This window comes from Lagenorhynchus albirostris, chromosome 9, assembly GCF_949774975.1.
Source record: "Lagenorhynchus albirostris chromosome 9, mLagAlb1.1, whole genome shotgun sequence".
Lineage (NCBI taxonomy): Eukaryota > Metazoa > Chordata > Mammalia > Artiodactyla > Delphinidae > Lagenorhynchus > Lagenorhynchus albirostris.
The window spans coordinates 78,923,650-78,946,864 of record NC_083103.1 but is presented as its reverse complement, the minus strand read 5'-3'; the positions used below and the strand labels follow the sequence as shown (position 1 = coordinate 78,946,864).

General features: G+C 35.8%; 1 protein-coding gene across 2 annotated transcripts in view; it reads right to left on the bottom strand.

Annotated features, from left to right (window-relative positions):
• The window catches only part of DYNC2H1 (dynein cytoplasmic 2 heavy chain 1), a 372,064-nt gene that overhangs the window by 319,703 nt on the left and 29,146 nt on the right, over window positions 1–23,215 (bottom strand). For both annotated transcript variants that reach the window (XM_060157926.1, XM_060157925.1), the window contains exons 13-20: window positions 19,515–19,610; window positions 15,263–15,415; window positions 14,338–14,436; window positions 13,143–13,282; window positions 12,838–13,066; window positions 11,830–11,957; window positions 8,018–8,133; window positions 4,919–5,046 (exon numbers count right to left, since the gene is read on the bottom strand). In XM_060157926.1, coding sequence (XP_060013909.1) covers window positions 4,919–5,046; window positions 8,018–8,133; window positions 11,830–11,957; window positions 12,838–13,066; window positions 13,143–13,282; window positions 14,338–14,436; window positions 15,263–15,415; window positions 19,515–19,610 — 1,089 coding nt within the window. The remainder of the gene's footprint in view (window positions 1–4,918; window positions 5,047–8,017; window positions 8,134–11,829; window positions 11,958–12,837; window positions 13,067–13,142; window positions 13,283–14,337; window positions 14,437–15,262; window positions 15,416–19,514; window positions 19,611–23,215) is intronic.

Genomic DNA, 23,215 nt, shown 5'->3' with positions numbered 1-23,215 from the left:
CTGCATTAGCAGGCAGATTCTCAACCATTGCGCGACCAGGGAAGCCCAATTTGTTTTGTTTTGTTTTTGTTTTTCTTTTGGTTATTTAGTAACATATTGTCTAGTCTCCATGTGTTTGTGTTTTTTAAGTTTCTTTCCCTGTAATTCATTTCTAATCTCATAGCGTTGTGGTCAGAAAAGATGCTTGATATGATTTCAATTTTCTTAAATTAACTGAGGCTTGATTTGTGACCCAAGATGTGATCTATCCTGGAGAATGTCCGTGCGCACTTGAGAAGAAATTGTAATCTGCTGTTTTAGGATGGAATGTCCTATAAGTATCGATTAAATCTCTCTGGTCTACTGTGTCATTTAAAGCTTCTGTTTCCTTATTTATTTTCACTTTGGATGATCTGTCCATTGGTGTAAGCGAGGTGTTAAAGTCCCCCACTATTATTGCATTACTGTTGATTTCCTCTTTTATAGCTGTTAGCAGTTGCCTTATGTATTGAGGTGCTCCTATGTTGGGTGCATATATATTTATAATTGTTATATCTTCTTCTTGGATTGATCCCTTGATCATTATGTAGTGTCCTTCCTTGTCTCTTGTAACATTCTTTAGTTTAAAGTCTGTTTTATCTGATATGATTATTGCTACTCCAGCTTTCTTTTGATCACCATTTGCATGGAGTATCTTTTTCCATCCCCTCACTTTTAGTCTGAATGTGTCCATAAGTGTGAAGTGGATCTCTTGTACAGCATATATATGCGTCTTGTTTTTGTATCCATTCAGCAAGCCTGTGTCTTCTGGTTGGAGCATCTAATCCATTCACGTTTAAGGTAATTATTGACATGTATCTTCCTATGACTATTTTCTTAATTGTTTTGGGTTTGTTCTTGTAGGTCCTTTTCTTCTCTTGTGTTTCCCACTTAGAGAAGTTCCTTTAGCACTTGTTGTAGAGCTGGTCTGGTGGTGCTGAATTCTCTTAGCTTTTGCTTGTCTGTAAAGCTTTTGATTTCTCCATCGAATCTGAATGAGATCCTTGCCGGGTAGAGGAATCTTGGTTGTAGGTTCTTCCCTTTCATCACTTTATCATGCCACTCCCTTCTGGCTTGTAGAGTTTCTGCTGAGAAATCAGCTATTAACCTTATGGGAGTTCCCTTGTATGTTATTTGTCGTTTTTCCCTTGCTGCTTTCAATAATTTTTCTTTGTCTTTAATTTTTGCCAATTTGATTACTGTGTGCCTTGGCGTGTTTCTCCTTGGGTTTATCCTGTATGGGACTCTCTGTGCTTCCTGGACTTGGGTGGCTATTTCCTTTCCCATGTTAGGGAATTTTTCGACTATAATCTCTTCAAATATTTTCTCGGCTCCTTTCTCTCTCTCTTCTCCCTCTGGGACCCGTATAATGCGAATGTTGTTGCATTTAATATTGTCCCAGAGGTCTCTTAGGCTGTCTTCATTTCTTTTCATTCTTTTTTCTTTATTCTGTTCTGCGGCAATGAATTCCACCATTCTGCCTTCCAGGTCACTTATCCATCCTTATGCCTCAGTTATTCTGCTATTGATTCCTTCTAGGGTAGTTTTCACTTTGGTTATTGTATTGTTCATCTCTGTTTGTTTGTTCTCTAATTCTTCTAGGTCTTTGTTAAACATTTCTTGCATCTTCTCGACCTTTGCCTCCATTTTTTTTCCAAGGTCCTGGATCATCTTCACTATCATTATTCTGAATTCTTTTTCTGGAAGGTTTCCTATCTCTACTTCATTTAGTTGTTTTTCTGGGGTTTTATCTTGTTCCTTCATCTGGTACATAGCCCTCTGACTTTTCATCTTGCCTATCTTTCTGTGAATGTGTTTTTTGTTCCACAGGCTGCAGGATTGTAGTTCTTCTTGCTTCTGCTCTCTGCTCTCTGGTGTATGAGGCTATCTAAGAGGCTTGTGCAAGTTTCCTGATGGAAGGGACTGTACATAATTTGTTATATCCTGGATATAAAGTTTCTAATGTTTATTATTATATGCAAACTCAACTAAGACACTTAAACATCAAAAGTTAAAAAGGATAATAAAAGTGGTAATATGAAACTTAATTAAATCATGAATATAGGAAGACAATACTATAGCTGTTCAAAGTGAAGTTCTTATTATAAAAGTTCCATTCATAAGAAAATGCTAAAGAGGCTTCTAAAATTAGTGACTATCTAAAAGCATAGATTAACTAAATTATCCTACTTAACAGAGAAGGGTAAGTCATGAAAAAAAAGGTACTTAAGAAAGGGAAAACTGAAGAATCGGAACCAAGCTCCTGTATTCAGCTTCTACCTGAAATGCCCTGAGCTGTGTATAATGAGCAGTCTGTTAAACAGTCTAGGTGTAGGTCAGTAAGTGCTAAACTACTCAAGTTGCTTCTAGGCCTTTTAAAGCACCATAAAAGAACAGTGTCCTATAATTTATACCTGTGCTTTTACTACTCAACAAAGCAATAAAATCCACTGAAAGTATTTTAAAATCACTGTGCATATATAATAGGCAAAAAAAAAAAAATTAAAACATCTCTCAATGACCAGCTTGCAATTTCTGGGCAGGATCAGTTTCACCTGAGAAACAGAAAAACAATGGACCAAGAATCCATGTTGTACTAGGAAAATCAGTGAGAGAAAAAATAGAGCAGGATTCTAATTTCCTGTATGTGAACAGAACTTAGCCTGTGAAGACATTAAAACAGTTTTCAAGTCCACCTGCATGCATTCCTACTTCTTCAAATCCACACGCCAACAGAGAGACATACCAAAACACAATTCTGTAACATCTTGCTGCTTAAAACCCAGCAACGACTCCTCAGTGCCCACAAAATCAAACCTAGGATCCTTAATGTGACTCACATGACCTAGATTCTGCCTAGCTCTTTATACTGTCTCATGCCACTTCCTGCCTCACATGTTGTTCCCAACATACATCTATTTCTCATAGTTTTTGTGATGACACACTTTCATCCCACTTCATTATCAATCTCCTTAGCTGCCTCCATCTATGCTTGAAGTCTAAATTTCGGAAAGCTCAAAGCTGATCCTATAACCTCTACAGTTTGTTATCAACCAGATGATCTAGTTCAATCCTATGGCTTTAAACATCATGAATATTAAGATGATTTCCAAATTTATATCTCTAGTCTTCAACTTTACTCTAACTTCCTTATTCCTTATTCTACCTGACATCTCAATCCCCACCACTTCCAATCTCCAAACAACTCCCCTCTCTAGTCATCCTCATCTCAGTAAATGGTACCATTAGCTTTCCAGCTGCTCAAGCCAAAAACCTAGGAGACATGTTTATTGCTTTTTCTCTAAGCTCCATCTACTTCTAATACATCAGAAGACCTTGGTGCTAACTCTAAAGTGCATCATCAATTTCTCCGGTTCTTTCCATCTCCTCTGCTACTCCACGGTACAAGCTTCCATCACCTCTTGTATACCAGTTGCAATATCCTACTAACTGGACTCTCTGCTAATATTGTCTCCCTCCAATCCATTCTTTACAGAGCAGCCAGAGTAATCACTTCAAAATGTAAACCAGACTGTATCCCTTCCCTGCTTAAATCCCTGTAAGGACTTTCTATTACTTTTAGAAAAAAAACCCCAAATCCTTATGATTGTTTAAAAGTACCTTCATAATCTGGCCCTTGCCTACCTCTCCAATTTCACCTCAAACCATTTTTTCCTTGAATAATATGGCTTTCTTGATAACTAAGTTTCTTGACAATATTTTCACCTATCTTCCTTAAGCATACCAAACTCCTTCTCTACCTTAAGATCTTTGTATTTGTTGTTCTATCTGCCCCCTAAATCGCGGAATGGTTGCCTCCTTAAGTTTTTCAGGTCTCAGTGCAGATAGATGTCATCTATCTGATAAGGTATCCACAACTGCCCACTCTAAGAAACATCCCCCAGATTATCATGCACTGCTCTAGCTCCTCTTGCTCCTCTCTTTTCTCTGTCCTGTCTCTGTCTCTCCCTCTCTCTCTCTCTGACACACACACACACAAACACACACACACACGAATGCAAATTTCATGAGAATAGAGCATGTTCATAGCTGTAACCACAACTCCTAGCACAATGCCTAGAATATATCAGGTGATCTATAAGTATCTGTCAAATAAATAAATGAATGAACGCCTCTGCTAAATCAAGCTAACTGCCACAGCTCATAATGCTATTCCTTCTTTAGTTATTTCCTTCTACTAGACAAGTACATTATTTTATTTGCCTTTAAATCCTCTTTATACCTTTAAGCTTTCCATATAAAAGTTTATAATTCCTTCCACCATGAAGGTGTATTATTTCATTTACCTCTAATCTATCAAATAATTTTAAGCCTATCACATAATAGGAGCATAAAAAACTTTGTATTCTATTTTGAATTATTTCTCCTCCTTCTTCTAAACATAACTAAGATCATCTATAATATGTTCTATAAAATTTTGACTTGCTTATTCTAGGCTCTAGCCTTCTAGATACTGTTTTTATGAATCCTTCACTTTTTTTTATCTTTGTCTCTAATTATGAGCTCCTCCATCATATGTGAGTGAGTGTGTGTGTGTGTGTGTGTGCTCCTAATTCTGCTCTAACTTCATACTTCAGCATCTTAAAAGTACAACCCTGGAAGTAACAGCATGAATTATTTATGTTTAGTTTTATTCTAATAAGCCACATCATAAAAGAGACCACAAATACTTCTGAAAATAATAATAAGCATTATTGTTACTGTTTCATTACAACAACATAACATCAAGAGTCCAGTCATGAACTGATCAATTGGACTAGATTTTATAGACTTCCTTATAATGCAATTATATGATATTTCTAAATAGTCACATAAAATTACCTAATTTAATCATCCCCAGTACAGTAAAAGAATAAATAAATTGCTTTGTGATTCTCACCTCTGGCTTCCGTTCTTGTAGCTTACTATATTGTAAATTTGCATTACCTATCTCTTCCACAGATTGCGGCATAATTGTTAAGACTGCCATAGCTTCAGTAACGAATGTATCAATTTCATGTAAATGAGCTGAAATAGGTAACATTGAAATATAAGAAAAATTATTATTATCACGAAAAATATTTAATTACATAATTTCTAAATCAAGGAATGTTAGAAGTAATCACTATATGAAATACATTAAATCCTAAGTAGTCATTTGCTTTCATAAAGCAAAATTCAAAATGTAGAATAAGCAAAGAAACTTCTTCTCATGAAACTGTAATTGTTTTACATGACACTTAAAATTTTTGAGAAGAAATTTAAAATGTACTCACTCAGTAAATTTTACTCAAAATTGGTAACTTTTTCAGTCTTTTAAATAATATGCTAAAACACCACAGCTTAAAGGAAAAAAGAAACACTGATATTTTGGAAAATAGTACAGGCATACCTCATTTTATTGTGCTTCACTTTATTGTGCTTTGCAGATTTTGCATTTTTTACATATTGAAGGTTTATGGCAACTCTGCATGGAGCAAGTTTATCAGTGGCATTTTTCCAACAGCATTTACTTGCTTCATGTCTCTGTGTCACATCTTGGTAATTCCCCCAATATTTCAAACTTTTCCATTATTAATTACATTTGTTATGGTGATCTGTGATCAGTGATCTTTGATGTTACTGTTGTAATTGTTTTGGGGCACCATGAACCACACCCACGTAAAACAGTGAACTTAACTGACAAATGTTGTATATATTCTGGCTGTTTCACCTCTCTATTCCCTCAGACACAAAAATATTGAAATTGGGCCAATTAATAAGGCTACAATGGCCCCTGAGTATTCAAGTGGAAGAAAGAGTGACACATCTCTCACTTTAAACCAAAAGCTAGAAATGATTAAGCTTAGTGAGGAAGGCATGTCTAATGATGAGATAGGCCAAAAACTAGGCCTCTTGCACCAAACAGTTAGCCAAGGAAAAGTTCTTAAGGGAAATTAATATGCTGTTCTCCAGTGAACACAAATGGTATGAAAGCGAAACAGGATTACTGTTTATATGGAGAAAGTTTTAGTGATCTGAATAGAAGATCAAACCAGCTACAACAGCCCCTTAAGCCACAGCATAATCCAGAGCAAGGCCCCAACTCTCTTCAATTCTGTAAAGACTGAGAGAGGTGAGGAAGCTGCAGAAGAAAAGTTTGAAGCTAACAGAGGTTGGTTCATGAGATTTAAAGAAAGAAGCCATCTCCGCAACATAAAAAGTATAAGATGAAGCAGCATGTGCTGATACACAAACTGCAGCAAGTTATCCAGATGATCTAGCTAAGATAGTTAATGAAAGCTGCTCCACTAAACAACAGATTTTCAATGGAGATGAAGAAGCCTTCTATTAGAAGAAGATACCATCGAGGATTTTCACAGCTAGAGAGAAGTCAATGCCTGGATTCAAAGATTCAAAAGATAGGCTGACTCTCTTGTTAGAGGCTAATGCAGCTGGTAACTTAAGTTGATGCCAATGCTCATCTGCCATTCAAAAAAATCACAGCACCTTTAAGAATTATGTTGAATCTATTCTGCCTGTGCTCCAGAAATGGAACAACAAAGATTGATGACAGCACATCTGTTTACAATATGGTTTACTGAATATTTTAAGCTCACTGCTGAGAGCTACTGCTCAGAAAAAAAAGATTCAAAATACAACTGCTCATTGACAATGCACCTGGTCATCCAAGTGCTCTGATGGAGATGTACAAGATACATGTTGTTTTCATGCCTGCTAACACAACATCCATTCTGCTGCCCATAGATCAATAAGTAATTTCAACATTCAAGTCTTATTATTTAAGAAATACATTTTATAAGGCTATAGCTGCAACTGAGAGTGATTTATCTGATGCATCTGGGCAAAATAAATTGAAAATCTTCTGGAAGGGATTCACCATTCCAGATGCAATTAAGAGCATTCGTGATTCATGGAAAGAGGTCAAAATATAAATGTTAACAGGAGTTTGGAAGAAGTTGATTCCAACCCTCATGGATGACTTTGAGGGATTCAAGACTTCAGTGGAGGAAGTAACTAAAGATAAGATAAAAATAGCAAGAGAACTAGAATTAGAGGTGGAGCTTAAAGATGTGAATGAATTCCTGCAATCTCATGATAAAACTTTCACAAATGAGGCATTGCTTCTTATGGATAAGCAAAGAAAGTGGTTACTTGTAATTTTGAGAATCTAGTCCTGGTGAAGATGCTGTGAAGATTGTTGAAATGATAACAAAGGATTTAGAATACTGAATGAACTTAGTTAATGAAGCAGCAGCAGGGTTTGAGGAGGCTGACTCCAATTTTGAAAAAAGTATTACTGTGGGTAAAATGCTATCAAACAGCATTGCACGCTACAGAGAAAGGAAGAGTCAATCGATGCAGCACACTTCAGAGTTGTCTTATTTTAAGAAACTGCCACGGCCACCCCACCCTTCAGCAACCACCTCCCTGATCAGTCAGCAGCCATCAACGTCAAGGCAAGACCCTCCACCAGCAAAAAGATTATGACTCACTGAAGGCTCAGGTGATGGTTAGCATTTTTTAGCAATAAAGCATTTTTTAACTAAGGTATGTAAATTGTTTATTCAGACATAATGCTTACTGCAACCTTAACAGACTACAGTATATGTAAACATAACTTTTATATGCACTGGGAGACCAAAAGATTCCCACGGCTCTCTTTATCACAATATTCTTTATTGCGGTGGTCTGGAACTAAACCCACAATATCTCCAAGTTATGCCTGTAGTCATTTGAAGAGATAAGGATAAATACATTATACCAGAATTACCTCCTTTCTCAGTAGCATATGAAACAAACTGATACTAGCTCACACTGCAAATAATAAAAAATGCCTTCAATTTTTAGACCTCTCAGGAGTTGAATATGGAGTTTCCTACTTTATTAAAACTACTTTAAGCATATTTTATTTCATATTACTTTCTAGATTATCTTTTATTTTAATCATCATTGAGATTCATATTTCATAACTATAAAAATGTAAAAGTGTCTTTACCCTGAATGGACTTCTTCAAAGAAAGAACAAGCACGTCAGATAACTTCTGGATGAGATCATCAATCACAGTCTTCACAGGGTTACAATTAATATTTAAACAATCTACCTTGACAGTACTGAAAAATGCCAAAGGACATATTCTGACATGAAAAAGACTAATCACAAGAAAAGAGTCTCATTATAATATGAGTTTGTGTAATACATTTTACAATATCATCCAAACATATTATTGTGATCTTTAAGCACATTTAGATTTCATTTAGCAAAAATGAACACATACTAATACTAACACATACTAATACTAACACATACTAATATGAAGTTTTTCATTAAACAATGATTTTGTTATAATTCTACAGTTTTTAATAATCTAATGTATCAGTTTAAAAAAAAGCAGCACATTATGAATTTACTAAAGTATCAACATGAATATATTTAAATTTTTACATGCTTTACCTGTCACAGTATGTAACATACTTATTTAAAGATTTATAAAATAAATTATTATCCTGTAGTCAAAGTACAAGCAATAATGATAGGGAAAATAAAACAAACATAGAAAGTGAATATAGATTATAAAGACACTAAAGCAATAAAACATACCATTTTCTACCTATCTAATTCACAAGAATGCAATGAATTGTTAATTCATATCTTCAATCATGTGGGCAAATAGAGAACTCTCAGAACTGTTGGTCAGAGTATAAAACAATACAACTTTTGCAAGGGCAATTTACCTATATCAAATTTTAAAATAGGTATATTCTTTTATCTTAGTAACTTCACTTTTAGAACTTATCCTAAGGAGATTTTCAGGGCAGACTCCAAGATTTACATACAGGTATCTTCTTCAAAGTATTAATTATAATAGTGAAAAAATAGAAGTAAACTAAATACCAGAGTGGCTAAATAAATTATTATATATCTATACAATTTAAAGTCATATTTTTGAGGACCAGATAATGACATGGTGAAATACTAATGATTAGTGTTAAATAAATAGCAGGATACAGTATGATCCAAATTTTGTAAGCAGATGTACTAATATGTCCAAAACATCAAATATTAACAGCAATTGTCATTATACCTTTTTATATTTTAAAAAATTTATAAAACAAATGTACTATTTTAACAATCAGAAAAAAGGCATATATTTTTAAGAACATTAATTCTTTGCATGGTACTCTGAATGCAAATTATAATGTTCTAAACAAACAGAAGTTGAACCAGAATCATTCATCTGAGTAAACCTCATATTTATCTTAAATTATATAAAGTAAAAAAAGTCTGGAAATTTTGGTCTAAAAAATTATTTAGAAAGACTCTTTTTAAAACATAGAACCAGGTGATATTCTTAGAAAGCAAGTTATAAGCGTTAAAGTTTCATTATAAAAATACAATTTTCTCTTAAAGTTTTATTTATTCTCAATCACCCACTAACTGGAGAGGTTTAAACTCCAGTTCTTAACCACCAAAACCTAAGAGTCAATTTGTCTTATACATGAAGTTATTTGATTTTTGAAATCCTGACACAAAATGTCTAAATTTCTAACATTTGATATATGAAAATAGATGATTTTGGTAAACCTAAAAACATTATACCATATTTTACTAATGAATTAATACATAAAGTGATATGATTACAGCAGAGTTGTACACACTGAATCTTGTGGACAAGACTAATGTTCACCTTTCAATTGAAAATATTGTTAATGTGCAATTGAGGCTCCATTCAGCCATAGACAGAATGGGATGGACATAGATGGCCTACCCAAAAGGTATATCCTTACTGCAGTATCTGAAATACATCCTCAGGATATGGATTTTCTAATCTTACAGCATATTTCCCAAAAGTACCCATAAAATAATTATCTGTGTGTATATATATGTGTGTATTAGCTTAGATGAATACATGTTAACTTATAAGCAAGAAACAGAAAAATGAAATATGGCATGTAGGACAGGCATTCTTTTTGTTTTGTTTAGCTTTGGCAGGGAAGTATAAATAGAAACCCCGTCTATAGAAAAGGACAAACAAATAGCAGTAGCAGCAGTAGAGGTCTTGGGCAGTCAGGTAACAGCATAAAGTCAAACAAAAATGGGCTCAAATAGAGTATCCAACAGAGAAATCTCATGTTCAAACATTACAAAAACACTGACTTTTCCTTACTTCAAAGTAACATTAATGGCACTATCATTATCCTAGTCATCCAAGTTCAAACCTTCAAGCCATTTGTCTCTTCTCTATTCCTCATCCCTCATCTTCCTTCAAAAGTAAGACCCCTTAATACCTCATAATATTTCCTCCTCCACATTTTGAATACCAACAACTTGATTCAATTAATTATTACTGGGTTTCTGGATGAAGACAGACGAACCTCTCTTCCTCCAGGATCTCTTGATTCCACCATACAACTCTATTTCCAGATTAACATTCCTAATGTATAGCTTTGGTACTAACACGCTTCTGTTTAGAAACCTTCAACAACTAATCATTCTAACACGAATAACATCCAAATTCCCTGTTTTAGAATGTAAGACTCTCCCAAATCTGTACTTTATCTACTCCTTTCCAGAAATATCTCCTCTAGTCCCTAATAAAACATTAACCCTAATCAAATTCTCAATTAACCAACTTCTGTTTTCAGTATATAAATCCCTCTCCTGAGAGACTCTGCTTTAACCTCCAATTCTCATTTCTACCCATCAAAATCCTAGTTCAACTATTTCTATCTTAATGAAGCTTTCCCTGATTTTGCCACAAATGGATGGGATATCATCCTGTAAATCTCCATAGCCTTTAGTCCAGTCTCTAATATGGAATATAGATTATTCTATCTAGTATTAATAACAATTAATAACAACTAGCATTTATTGAGAACTTAACCTCTACCATTAATTTACATGCAAATTACTCATTTAATCGGCAAAACACTGAGATAAATAATATAGTTGTAATTGCTTTAAAGCTGAGGAAATGGAGGTTCACAGGGTTGAAATGACTGTCAAACTCATGCAGCTAGTAAGAGCCATCTACCTCCAGAGTCCACTCTCTCAATGCCTGCGTGTACTTGACTTAATCATCAAACATACTTGTCTTATTGCACTACGAGAGAGCAAGCAAATTCATCTCAGGAACTCTGTCTTCATCTTTCTACTCCCACAGGACAAGGTTTTGCATATTGTAAATGAGCACCAAATAGTTATTGAAAGAAAGAACAAATGGATTAATAAAAGTGATATTATACTTTATAGGTAATATATACACAATTAAACAAGGCCCTTCCTTCCTTCCCAGGGCTTATTGCATAGAATGGTTTCAGTGATCGGAATTCCAGACAGTGAAGGGGATATTCTGGGTTATGAAATGCCCCTCAGAAGGTCTCCTCCACATTTAGGGCAATACCCAGAGGCAGCACTATCTTGTGTGCCTCCCAGGGCATTTTGAAAGGGGGCAGAGCCATACAAAATTGGAGTCAAATGTCCTCCAGTATGCTCTCAGTAGTAGATTCTTACCATTCTTAGACTGTGCCCGTGCACATCAAATATTAGATCCTCACACCAGATCTGGAAAGAAGCCTCTTCCCCCAGTCTGTCCTATCCAACTAGGTCTCAGCCAGCCGAACCTCTAGAAGAGGTTTTCTTAGTCTCAGCAATTCTCTACTCAGATGATTCTCAAGTGTCATAGCTGAGCGCTAGAGGAGGTAAGACCGATGACTGGACTTCAGTACCACTAAATGAAGAGTACCCATACTATCCCATGGCAAGAACTGCTATGATACATAAGTACTACTTTAACTTCTGTATCATACCTTGGAAGTCGTTCTACTTCTTTCCCTTTTATTTTCAGTGCTTTAAAATTTTTCTCCCAATCATGTACTGTAGAAAGATGCTTTTCCACTAGAGCTTCCATATCAACTTGCCCAATTACAATCCATTCCTGTATAAATGGAAAACATATTATTAAAAAAATAGAATAAGTTACCATTTAAAAGATTAGAGTCCAACTATTAAAAACAATAAAAAGGGGCAAATGTGAGGTTTCAAATAAATTTCAGTTTAAGTATATAAATGTAATCATTATCACATAGCCTAAAGAATGAACAGGAAAAAAAAAATACATAAAAATATACTGATCATAAAACTTTTTTGAAGAGACTGCAAAAAACTTTTCTTTAGATTCTCAAGTTTGATGTGTCAAAAACAGAATCACTTCTGCAAAGCCAAGAGCTACTATAGGCAACAAATCCGAAAGTATCCAGATTCAATTAATTCCAGAAAAATAAAATGCAGAAGAAGCACTGCAGCGGCAGTTAAGAAACTTGATGAATTCTCAGTCATATGCCTCAGGATCAATCAAACGAGCAATAAATGCAATAGGGGTTTATCTCTGGAGAGTTAGTATGATGCACCTTAACAAAAGTAAGAAATTAAATCATCTCAATTTCATTAACGTTGAGGGCTTCCCTCCATGGATTGCTCTCAATCCAAAGAATAAAGAAAAGGATATATTTTCCTGAAAGGAATTAAAAATGACACAACAGAGTCACGTCAAATTCCAAGTTGATACAACATTCAAAAAAAGAAAAGAAAGAGAAACTAGCTTCTCAATCTTCAAAAAGAGAGAAAAAAAATTTAGGGTAACATTTTTCTCATCTATAGCATAAACCTAGATTGTATATGAATTCTAAACTTTGGCTCTCTGGCTTGCATATTTTTACTTTATGCCACACAAGATAATTTGTTGATTTGTACATTTAATACTAATTCAATCAATCAGATGAATATTACAGTAGGACAGAAAATTACATGTTCCATACCTTATGTTGATGTAAAACAGCTGACAATCTCCTAAATAGATCTTCTGCTTTGCTGAAAATAGTCAGAAATCCACTTGCATTTCTATCAATCATAATAGAAAAAATAGATTCATCTCCTGCCTCACCCACTCCCTTAAACTGATTAGGAATGCCGATGAATCTCTTCATTTCTCTATAATATTTAGCCCGAATTTCTTCAAAAGGAGGCTTGAATTGTAATCGTCCTTGTCTGAAAGCAAATAAATAACTTTAACATATAAATTATTGGAAAAGTATAGATTGAAAATTAGTTTAAAAAATCTTACTTGTATGTTAAGTCTATATTTATTTCTGGCAGATTCTCATTAAGTGCTTCTAAGCCCATCTGATACTGATGTTCCAGAGCTTTGTACAGTTGATGATTCCAGTGCTGTTTCCACGCATGCATGTCACTTGCTTGGAATCCCTAATATGTTATATTCACATTTTTTATTTAATAATTAGGTGGTAGAATGGGTTTTCATTTAATGCTTTCATATCACATTTGGTAAAATTATAAGCAAAAAAACCCTCATCTTAAATATCTTAAAATATGTAATTCCTTAATTGCTACTTGTATATATAAAGTCAAATATGAAAATCTCTAATCTTCGTGCTTATAAATAGTACACAAAAAGATCAGAAAAATTTTAAAAATCAAGTTAATAGTAAATGCATTTTACATATGGACTTTATTTTATGATCCTATTAAAACAACAACAATAACAGGAACAATAGTTTATTTTGTAAATTTCTTAGTCCTTTTTCAAAAATTCCCATCAAGTATAACTCTTCTATTCCCTTCACTCCCTAAATAATCCATTGCACATTTAAAAACATGATACATTTAAAACAAAAGAATGCACAGTATAGTTTACATACTTTTTTGCTTCCATATAACCATAAACATATCAATTCTAATACTTTCATTTTTATTTTTTTCTTGAAGTTCTAAGAGCTGAAAAATATATGTAAATGTTTAAGATACTTACCTCATATTCCACTAAGATCCCTTTATGACCTACTAGGTAGACTCTGTGCAAACTACTTTTGTACAGATCATCTCATATCAAAATGCATGTGGAACTGACATTTTACCCAAAAAAAAAGAAAAAATTCTGAAACAGAGTTATTTCAGTCATTAGGCTTCTGCCTAAACTTAACTTTGTCACAACAGACGTAACAATCACCTAAAAGAAAACTAACAAATGATAGATATTTTAGCACCATGTCAGAGAAACTATTTACAAAGTCTAAATTGAGGGATCTGGAATTCCGTAAGACAAACAGAAACATATTTTTAAACGTAAATGCATTGCTAATTTATGGTCTTTATCTATAATTCAGTCAAATTCTAAATTTATGAGGAATTCATTAGTAAAGATTTACAGATAACCTTTATGAACTTTTCATCAATTCATATATTCACATTCTGAAAAGGTCATATTACAAAGTGTAGACACAAAGTAAAACACACTTTACCTGTGCTTCTACACTTGCTAAGCCAGTTCTTAATTCTTGTAATCCATCTTTCCACCGCTGTTGCTGCCGAAGCAAATCAATGTCCATAAGAACTACCACCTATTAAAAATTAGAACATAATAATTTCAGTAGAAAATCTTGACAGGTACTACGTTACCCGAGTGATAAAGGTTAACTCAACCTATAATAAGACATATCAATACCTAATCAATGTACTGAGAAAGGCAAAATATCACTTCTGTGGTATTCCTACCAAAATTGTATAATCTCAATCTAAAATGAGAAAGCATCATATAAAACCAAATCAAGAGACATTACAGGGGCTTCCGTGGTGGCACAGTGGTTGAGAGTCCACCTGCCGATGCAGGGGACACGGGTTCGTGCCCCGGTCCGGGAAGATCCCACATGCCGCGGAGCGGCTGGGCCAGTGAGCCATGGCCGCTGAGCCTGCGCTTCCAGAGCCTGTGCTCCGCAACGGGAGAGGCCACAACAGTGAGAGGCCTGTGTACCACAAAAAAAAAAAAAAAAAAAAAAAGAGACATTACAAAATAACTGACCAGTACTCATCAAAAGTATCAAGGTCATGAAAAACAAGGTAAGACTGAGGAGTAGGAGACTACAGAGCCTCAACATTTAAATGCAAGGTGGGATCCTGGATTGGACACTCAAAAGGAAAAAGGACATCAGTGGAAAAAGTTATAAAATTCAAAACAGTTTATTTCCTAGTTTTGATAAATGTACTATGGTTACATAAGTTGATGACAATAGGGAAAGCTGGGTGAAGGGCAAGTGTGAACTCTTTAAACTATTTTTGCAACTTAAAGTCTCAAATTATTTCCAAATAGGAAGTTATTTAAAATTATAACCTAATTACTTTTTAAATAATACTATTCATAGCTTATTAAATTTTATAAATAAAATATACCTTTTCGCAAAATGTAATGTGCCATTTTCTCAGTCTTCTATTTTCAGTGGCAAGTCGTTCAGCAGCATTTTGGAGTTTTTGGATGTAGCCTTCTAATTCTTTAGGATTATTCCAAGTAATCTGTGACTTTCCCCCACTTCCTACTTTTGAATTCTAAGGTACAACAAATGACATTTAGTATTTAACACATTTCTTTTTTTGAAAAGATTCAATATTCTACATCATTAGTCCAATTATCCCTAATATTGACGTGCAATAAAAGAGCACACAATAGTTTTTTCCATTTTATAAATGATAAGGCATTCTGCCGAGAACCGAGTAGCCCCATTCCTTCCAAGTTCTCCCTCTTACAACTAAAATACCCTGGACATAACACAACAAACAAGCATAGGAATACTAAAAGATAGAAATAAGAAGGTGGACAGCCTAGAAACCTTGGGAATTGAGGAACAACACACCTGTGTTTCCTTAATGTCTCCCTTATATCCCAGACAGTATGCTGGAGAAGCCTCCAACCTGGAACCACCCCCAGGGACAGACAAAAAACCTCCAGAAGAAGCCTGTTCCCTCTGTCCACAGGACCAGAAAAACAGTGGCCTAATGACAGAAAACCTTTTTAGCAATACGCACCCTACTCCAACTTAACACCAATAGAAACCCACCCCCTTCTTCAGTTTCATTGGGACCAGGAAGTGAGCTGATCTTCCATCCCCTGCTTATGTCAGTGGGGCTTAACAGAGAGCTGAGCCTCTACCCCCATTACGCTGCAACAGAGCAGTGTGAATCAGCCCTCCACATCCTCCCAATCATGTCAACAGAGCTTAGAAGGGAGCTACGCTTACACTCTACTTGGAGGCAACAAGACACTGCCAATTGATGTCCCACTTTCATGGGAAGGTGTCAGTAGGGGAAAAGGGGTCACTAAACTTCAACTCCACTCATCTGAAAAGGAAGCAGTGCAAGTCAGTGTTCCATTTTTGTCAGGATAGTATCTGCAGAGCCCAGCAGAAATTTTAACATATACACTCACCCTGTCTTCAAGCTGTACCTCACTGTTTCAGAAAGAAACAACGCATCACTTAGAAAGGAATGCAAATTTGAATGGCAGTGGATTTCTCAGCTGAAACCATGAGGGCCAGGAGGAAGTGGAACAACATTTTAAAGTGCTAAAAGAAAACAACTGTTGGGCTTCCCTGGAGGCACAGTGGTTAAGAATCCACCTGCCAATGCAGGGGACCCGTGTTCGAGTCCTGGTCCGGGAAGATCCCACATGCCATGGAGCAACGAAGCCCATGCACCACAACTACTGACCCTGCACTCTAGAGCCCATGAGCCACAACTACTGAAGCCCATGAGCCTAGAGCCCATGCTCCACAACAAGAGAAGCCACCGCAATGAGAAGCTCACGCACCACAACAAAGAGCAGCCCCCACTCGCCGCAACTAGAAGAAAGCCCATGTGCAGCAAGGAAAACCCAATGCAGCCAAAAATAAATAAATAAAATAAAATAAATGAAACATTAAAAAAATAAAGTAACTTAGAAACAATTTCTCTAAAAAAAAAAGAAAATAGACAACAACTGTCAACCATGAATTATATATCTGGTGAAACTATCCTTCAGGAATGAGGGAAAATAAAAACATTCTTAAACAAAAACTAAGAGAATCTGTCACTAGCAAACCTACTCTTAAAAGTATGGCTAAAGGAAGTTTTCTCAATAAGAAAGAAATGATTTTTTTAAAAAAGCGTGGAACTTTAGAAAGGAAAAAAGAACATTGGGATGTGGAAAACGTAAATAAAAAATAAACTATCCTTCTCATGAGTTTCTTAAATCATATTTGATGATTGAAGCAAACCCCATCTGATGCAGTGTTTCATGTATGTAAAGGTTACTAAATATTTAAGACAAATATATAAAAATGAAGAGGATAAAGAGACCTAACTACAAGTGAGGTTTCTATACTTCACTTGAACTGGTATATATTAAGGCATAGCAAGTCTCTGGCATATTGTGACCCTCTATAAACAGGTGATGAATGAACGAAACTAAACAATTATAATAAATTCAATAAAATACTCTGTGAATCAGTTCAAAAAAATTTACTGAATAATTACTACACACTACTTACTGTTGTATTACTAGTGTATAAAAATAAATAAATTAAGAGTTCCTGCTCTCCAATATAGAGAGTGGCCAGGGGAGTATTAAGAACTTTAGTGTTCCTTCTCCTCCTATCTTAGTTTTTGTCCCCTACTATGTCTCATTTAACATATGTTAAATATAATTATTTACTTCTCGCAACCCAATTTCTCAAAATAAGCTTCCTCTTTAGAAATATCAACAGATGTAATTTTGAATACATTTATTACAGAAGAAAGGGCTCTGAACACTCTGATTTAAAACATTATCTATTAGGTGAAAAAGTTTAAAAATAATAAAGTATTAACCCGTTTTCAAAAAGTACACTTGTAAACATGCACAGAAAAAAAAGTTTCAAATGACATATACACTATTAAGAATGGCCAACTCTTAGTAGTACAATCATAAAACATTTGTTCTTTCTGTTTACCTATATTTTTGAAATTTTCCATCATAAACTCATATTGAGCTCTGGCAATAAGAAAAAAAATTTAATAACATCTATAATATGAATTATATAACTTCTAGTAAATTTTAAGCCTGAGAACTAGTGTGCATTAAAAAGTTATCTTAGTAGGTCTGACTGTTATCCCTTAAAAGGTCTGCTTAAAAGATTGGCCCTTAGCTGGCATCTGAGAACTTGGATTTTGGAAGAGTTCCCACCACTCTAATTTTTAAGAGTGGCTCACTGTACCTAAACAATATGGTTTATGCTGAACACTTGATTGTCTTCTGGGAATCTGGAATTTTGGTACATATTAAGGCAGAAGATACCTACATGACCAGTTCCCGATAAAAGCCTGGCCAATGATCTTTCCTAGTAAAGCAATATTTCACATGTGCTACTTCTTGCTGGAGAAATTAAGCATGCCCTGGGTGATTACACTGGGAAAGGACTCTTGAAAGCTTGCACCTGGTTTCCCCAGGATTTCACCCCATGTACCTTTTCCTTTGCTGACTTTGCTTTGCCTCCTCTCACTGTAATAAATCATAAGTAAATCATCTGTGAGTACAACTATACCCTGAGGCCTATGAGTCCTCCTAGTAAATCACAGAACCTGGGGGTGGTCTTGAGAACCATGACACAACTAGCTATCCACTTTAAATAAAAGAAGAATTAATGGGTATATCCCTCTTCTACTTATCTTTTAAAATATTTCATGTCTCTGAAGACTAAAAATGTTTATTTCAAAAAGTGAGCAGTCACATACTAACAGTTTAAAAACTAGTGTGGGTTTTCCTAATTTCATATGTGTGGATATTTAAATAAGCATAGATAAAGAGCAAATAAAACTTAAATTATAAAATCAGGAGATGATGGAAAAGCACTAAAGAGTCTTGTATATAAGGACCTCGCACTTCAGTGAATAAGTAAATATAATAGCATACAAGTTTGTATACAGTAAGTCCCCTACATACGAACGAGTTCCATTCTGAGAGCACATTCATAAGTCCAATTTGTTTGCAAATCCAAAAAAGTTAGCCTAGGTACCCAACTAACACAATCGGCTATATTGTACTGTACTGTAATATGCTTATAATACCTTTCACACAAATAATACATAAAACCAGACACAAAAAATTAAAAAAACGTTTTTAATCTTAGCAGTACAGTACCTTGAAAAGTACATTAGTACAGTACAACAGCTGGCATAAAGGGGCTGGCATCGAGTGATCAGACAAGAAGAGTTACTGACTGGAGGAGGCAGAAGGGGTGGGAGATGGTAGAGCTGAAGGATCATCAGCAACAGGAGCCGGAAGGCAAGCTGCAGTTTCACTCATGCCTGATGTTGATGGAACGCACGTTCACATCTCTGAAAGTTCGCAACTTGAAGGTTCATATGTAGGGGACTTACTGTACTACATATATATAAATATATATATATAAATTCAATTGATCAAAATCAGCACCAAAATATGTGAAACATTATAACTGTTTAAATCTACAGTTGTAAAAAATGTTACTTGTTAAGACTGAAGGAAGTCACTGGGGAGCAAAATAAAGCCTTAGATCAATGGCTGTGTTAAGCTGAAGGGTATACGAAAAAACTAAGAAATAAGAAACACTTCACATGTAAAATCTAATTATAATAGCATAAAAAGTCCATTTACCTTAATTATCTGTTCAAACGCTAAGGCAGATTGTAACATCATTGGTCTCTGACTTTGAATCATTTGTTGATCGATAGAATTGTAAAAATGTGCCACCTACAAAGTAAAATTCCAATTAGGAATAATTAATAATAAATAGCAACTTAATTTTAAATTTTTCATTTTTAATTATTTGAATGGAAATATTAACTCTTCTCAATTATAAAATTTAGCAAAAAATTAGTTTTGCATCTCCAATAGAGCACTTACGCATGTATTAACATACAAAAGCAGCAAGTGTAAGTATGTGCTGAGTTCCTATAATCTGCCAAGTCATGTTCTGGTGGGTGATTAAACAAAGACTATAAAACCTAGTCCCTGGAATCAAGAAGTTCACAGCCTCATAGGGAACACAAAGGAAACCAGTAAAGCATGTTAAAGTGCTAAAAAAGTGAACTTATTCTTGCAACTCTAAGAACCTGTTCCTTCGTCAGTATATAACACAATGATTTACCCATTTCTCAGACCAAAAAAAACTTTTGAGTTGTCCTTAACGCTTCTCTCACATTCCACACGAGTAGAAGTCTATTGACTGTGCCTTCAAAACATATATTGAATTCAACCACTTCACCCACCTCCATCAATCCCACCCCATTCAAGCACCCTCAACTCCTGGCAAGACCAGTGCAACGGTATCAGAACTGGTCTGTTTCCAACTGTGGCCCTATGGTCTATTCAAAGCATTCAGAGTATCCAGAATAGTCCTTTCTTAAACGTAAATAGTATCATACCTTTAGCCTATTCAAAACTTTCAAATGACTCCCCAAAATATTTGAGAATAAAATGTAAAATCCTAAAATTCTTACCTGAAACCTTCCAATGGTTTCCCAACACACTTAAGAATGAAATCCAACTCTAAAATCCTTACCTTGGCACATTATACATAAACTGGCCTTTAGCCCCGCACAAACCCCTCCCTAATTGCACTGCAGTGAAATTGGCCTCCTTGCTGTTTACCTAACTCTAGAGTCTTCCCTAAGAAACTCTGAAAGTCATTCATTCCCTCTGCCTGCAACAGTCTTCCTCCAGATATCTGCGTGGTTCTTTCACTCATTTTATGCCATGTCTCTTCTCAAATATTACATTTTCATTAAGGCCTCCCCTGGCCATTCTGTATAAAATAGCAGTATTTGTCACAGTCCTATTACTGTTTTCATTTTCTTCAAATATGTGCTTATCACTACCTAACACTGTATTATTCATGCATTTGCTATCTACGTCCCGTAATAGTGTCACTCAGTAAACGTCATTCATTGAATTAATCAATCAATCAAAAAATAGAGATACCTACAAGGTACCATGGTGGACAAAAGAGGACACTGCCAACTCTGTCAGGGAAAAAGGACAGGTTCAGGGAAGAAGATCAAGTGGACACCGTGGAGTGAGTTTAATTAAGGACTTTAAGAAGACTGTCTTAATTTTTATATCCCTAGCATGTCAAAAATTCTTGGCACAGAGCAGGTGCTTAAAAATGTTTCTTAACTAATTTTATAGCAAGTCACTTCTTTCCACTAGTATGCATAAAAATATACTTTATTTCGTGGGGAATAACCACTCTATTTGTTCTGTACCACAACAGTAGTCCCAGAAAAAGCCCAATCAGGAAAACTAGAAACAAAATAATACATAAAATTATAGCAATGTGGCCATACTGTTTTCTATCCAACATCCTACTTCATAGCCCCCACTCTAACTAAATGTGTGCTCATAAGTAAAGGTATACACAATACATTCTCCCAGTTGCTCTTCCAGGGGTAAATACAAATACTATATGATCATTCAAGCATCTTTTGAGCTTTTATTTTGTTAGACTAAATGCTTAGGATAGAGAAGTCAGCAAGCCTCTCTGCTTTGGAATATATAGTCCCTCTATCTGAAATGATCACTCACACTACCTTGTGCTCTTGAGAAAACATATGTATGCTCTTTCAAACTCACATTAAACATCATTCCTCTGTAAAGATTTATCTGATACTATCTCTACCCTACCCAGGAAAATAATTGAAAATTCCCACCTCTATGCTTTCACAGGACTTTCTGAACATCTATCTACAATATAGTATTCATTAAACACTGTATCTACTTGTTGACTATCTGTCATCACTATATGAATTGTAATGGAATAAATATGGGCTTTGGAGTCAGGGAGACTTGGTATTAAATCCTAACTTCATAACTTACTAGCTGTGTAGTACTGGGAAAACTATGTTACAAATCTGATCCCCAATTAGATCAGTGAAAAATGGGGGTGGGGGTAATTGAAATAACATAAATACAGTATCTACCAGAAGCCCTGATATTTAACGAGAACTCAATGTTTAGTTTGCTTTCTCCCACTAGACCAGTGGTTCTCAACCATGGCTGATTTGCACCCAAGGGGACATTTGGCAATGTCTGGAGATATTTTTGATTGTCAGGACTAGGTACGTGCTACTGGCCAGGGATGCTGCTAAACATCCTACAATGCACAGGACATCCCCCACAAAAAAGAAGTGGTCCAAAAGTACCAAGGCTGAGAAACCCTGTACCAGAGTGTGGCAGTAATATATTCATTTTTATATCCTCACTACACTGTGCCTGGCAGTACAAGTGCTCAAAGAATCTTTATTGGATGAAAGAATGAGAAACCAAATACTCACAAGATACTGTTCCTGCCCTCTGAGATCTATTAATCAAATGAGAGAAAAAATATAAAACTCCAATACTACATAAAAGTGTTCTAAGAGTGATTTTCACACTGCACACAAAATAAGGAACAATCAATTAAAAGAAGACGCAACAATTAAAGTGAGTTGGGAATTAAAGGATAACTTGGAGTTCTTCAATCAGAGGGAAGAGGTATCAGTGCATAATGACAAGTTCAGAGAGGAACCAAGTTTCATATTACTAAAGCACAGGGTGCAGCATGAGAGGGAAGGTATAGGGAGTGAAGACCACAATCAGTAAGGTCAGCTAGGGTATGATTAAGAAGGGTGTTGCATACATGCTAAGGAGAGAGACAATGAGGTAATAATAGTTGGTTCTGACTCACTCCAATACTGTTCAAGCCACCAGACTGCCTTGTGCCTGCCCTGGACTCTCCAGAAAGATCCAGCATATGCACCAGAAATACATCTACACGTGGAACAACTCCTACAGAACACCTACTGAACGCTGGCAGAAGACCTCAGACCTCCCAAAAGGCAAGAAAGTCCCCATGTACCTGGGTAGGGCAAAAGAAAAAAGAATAAACAGAGACAAAAGGATAGGAACGGGACCTGCACCAGTAGGAGGGAGCTGTGAAGGAGGAAAGGTTTCCACACACTAGGAAGCCCCTTCGTGGGCGGAGACTGCGGGAGGCGGAGGGGTGAGCTTCGAGGCCAAGGAGGAGAGCACAGCAACAGGGGTGCGGAAGGCAAAGCGGGGAGATTCCCGCACAGAGGATCGGTGCCGACCGGCACTCACCAGCCCGAGAGGCTTGTCTGCTCACCCGCCGGGGCGGGCGGGGCTGGGAGCTGAGGCTCGGGCTTCGGTCAGAGGCAGGGAGAGGACTGGCGTTGGTGGCATGAACACAGCCTGCAGGGGGTTAGTGCACCACGGCTAGCCAGAAGGGAGTCCGGGGAAAAGTCTGGACCTGCCAAAGAGGCAAGAGACTTTTTCTTCCCTCTTTGTTTCCCAGTGCG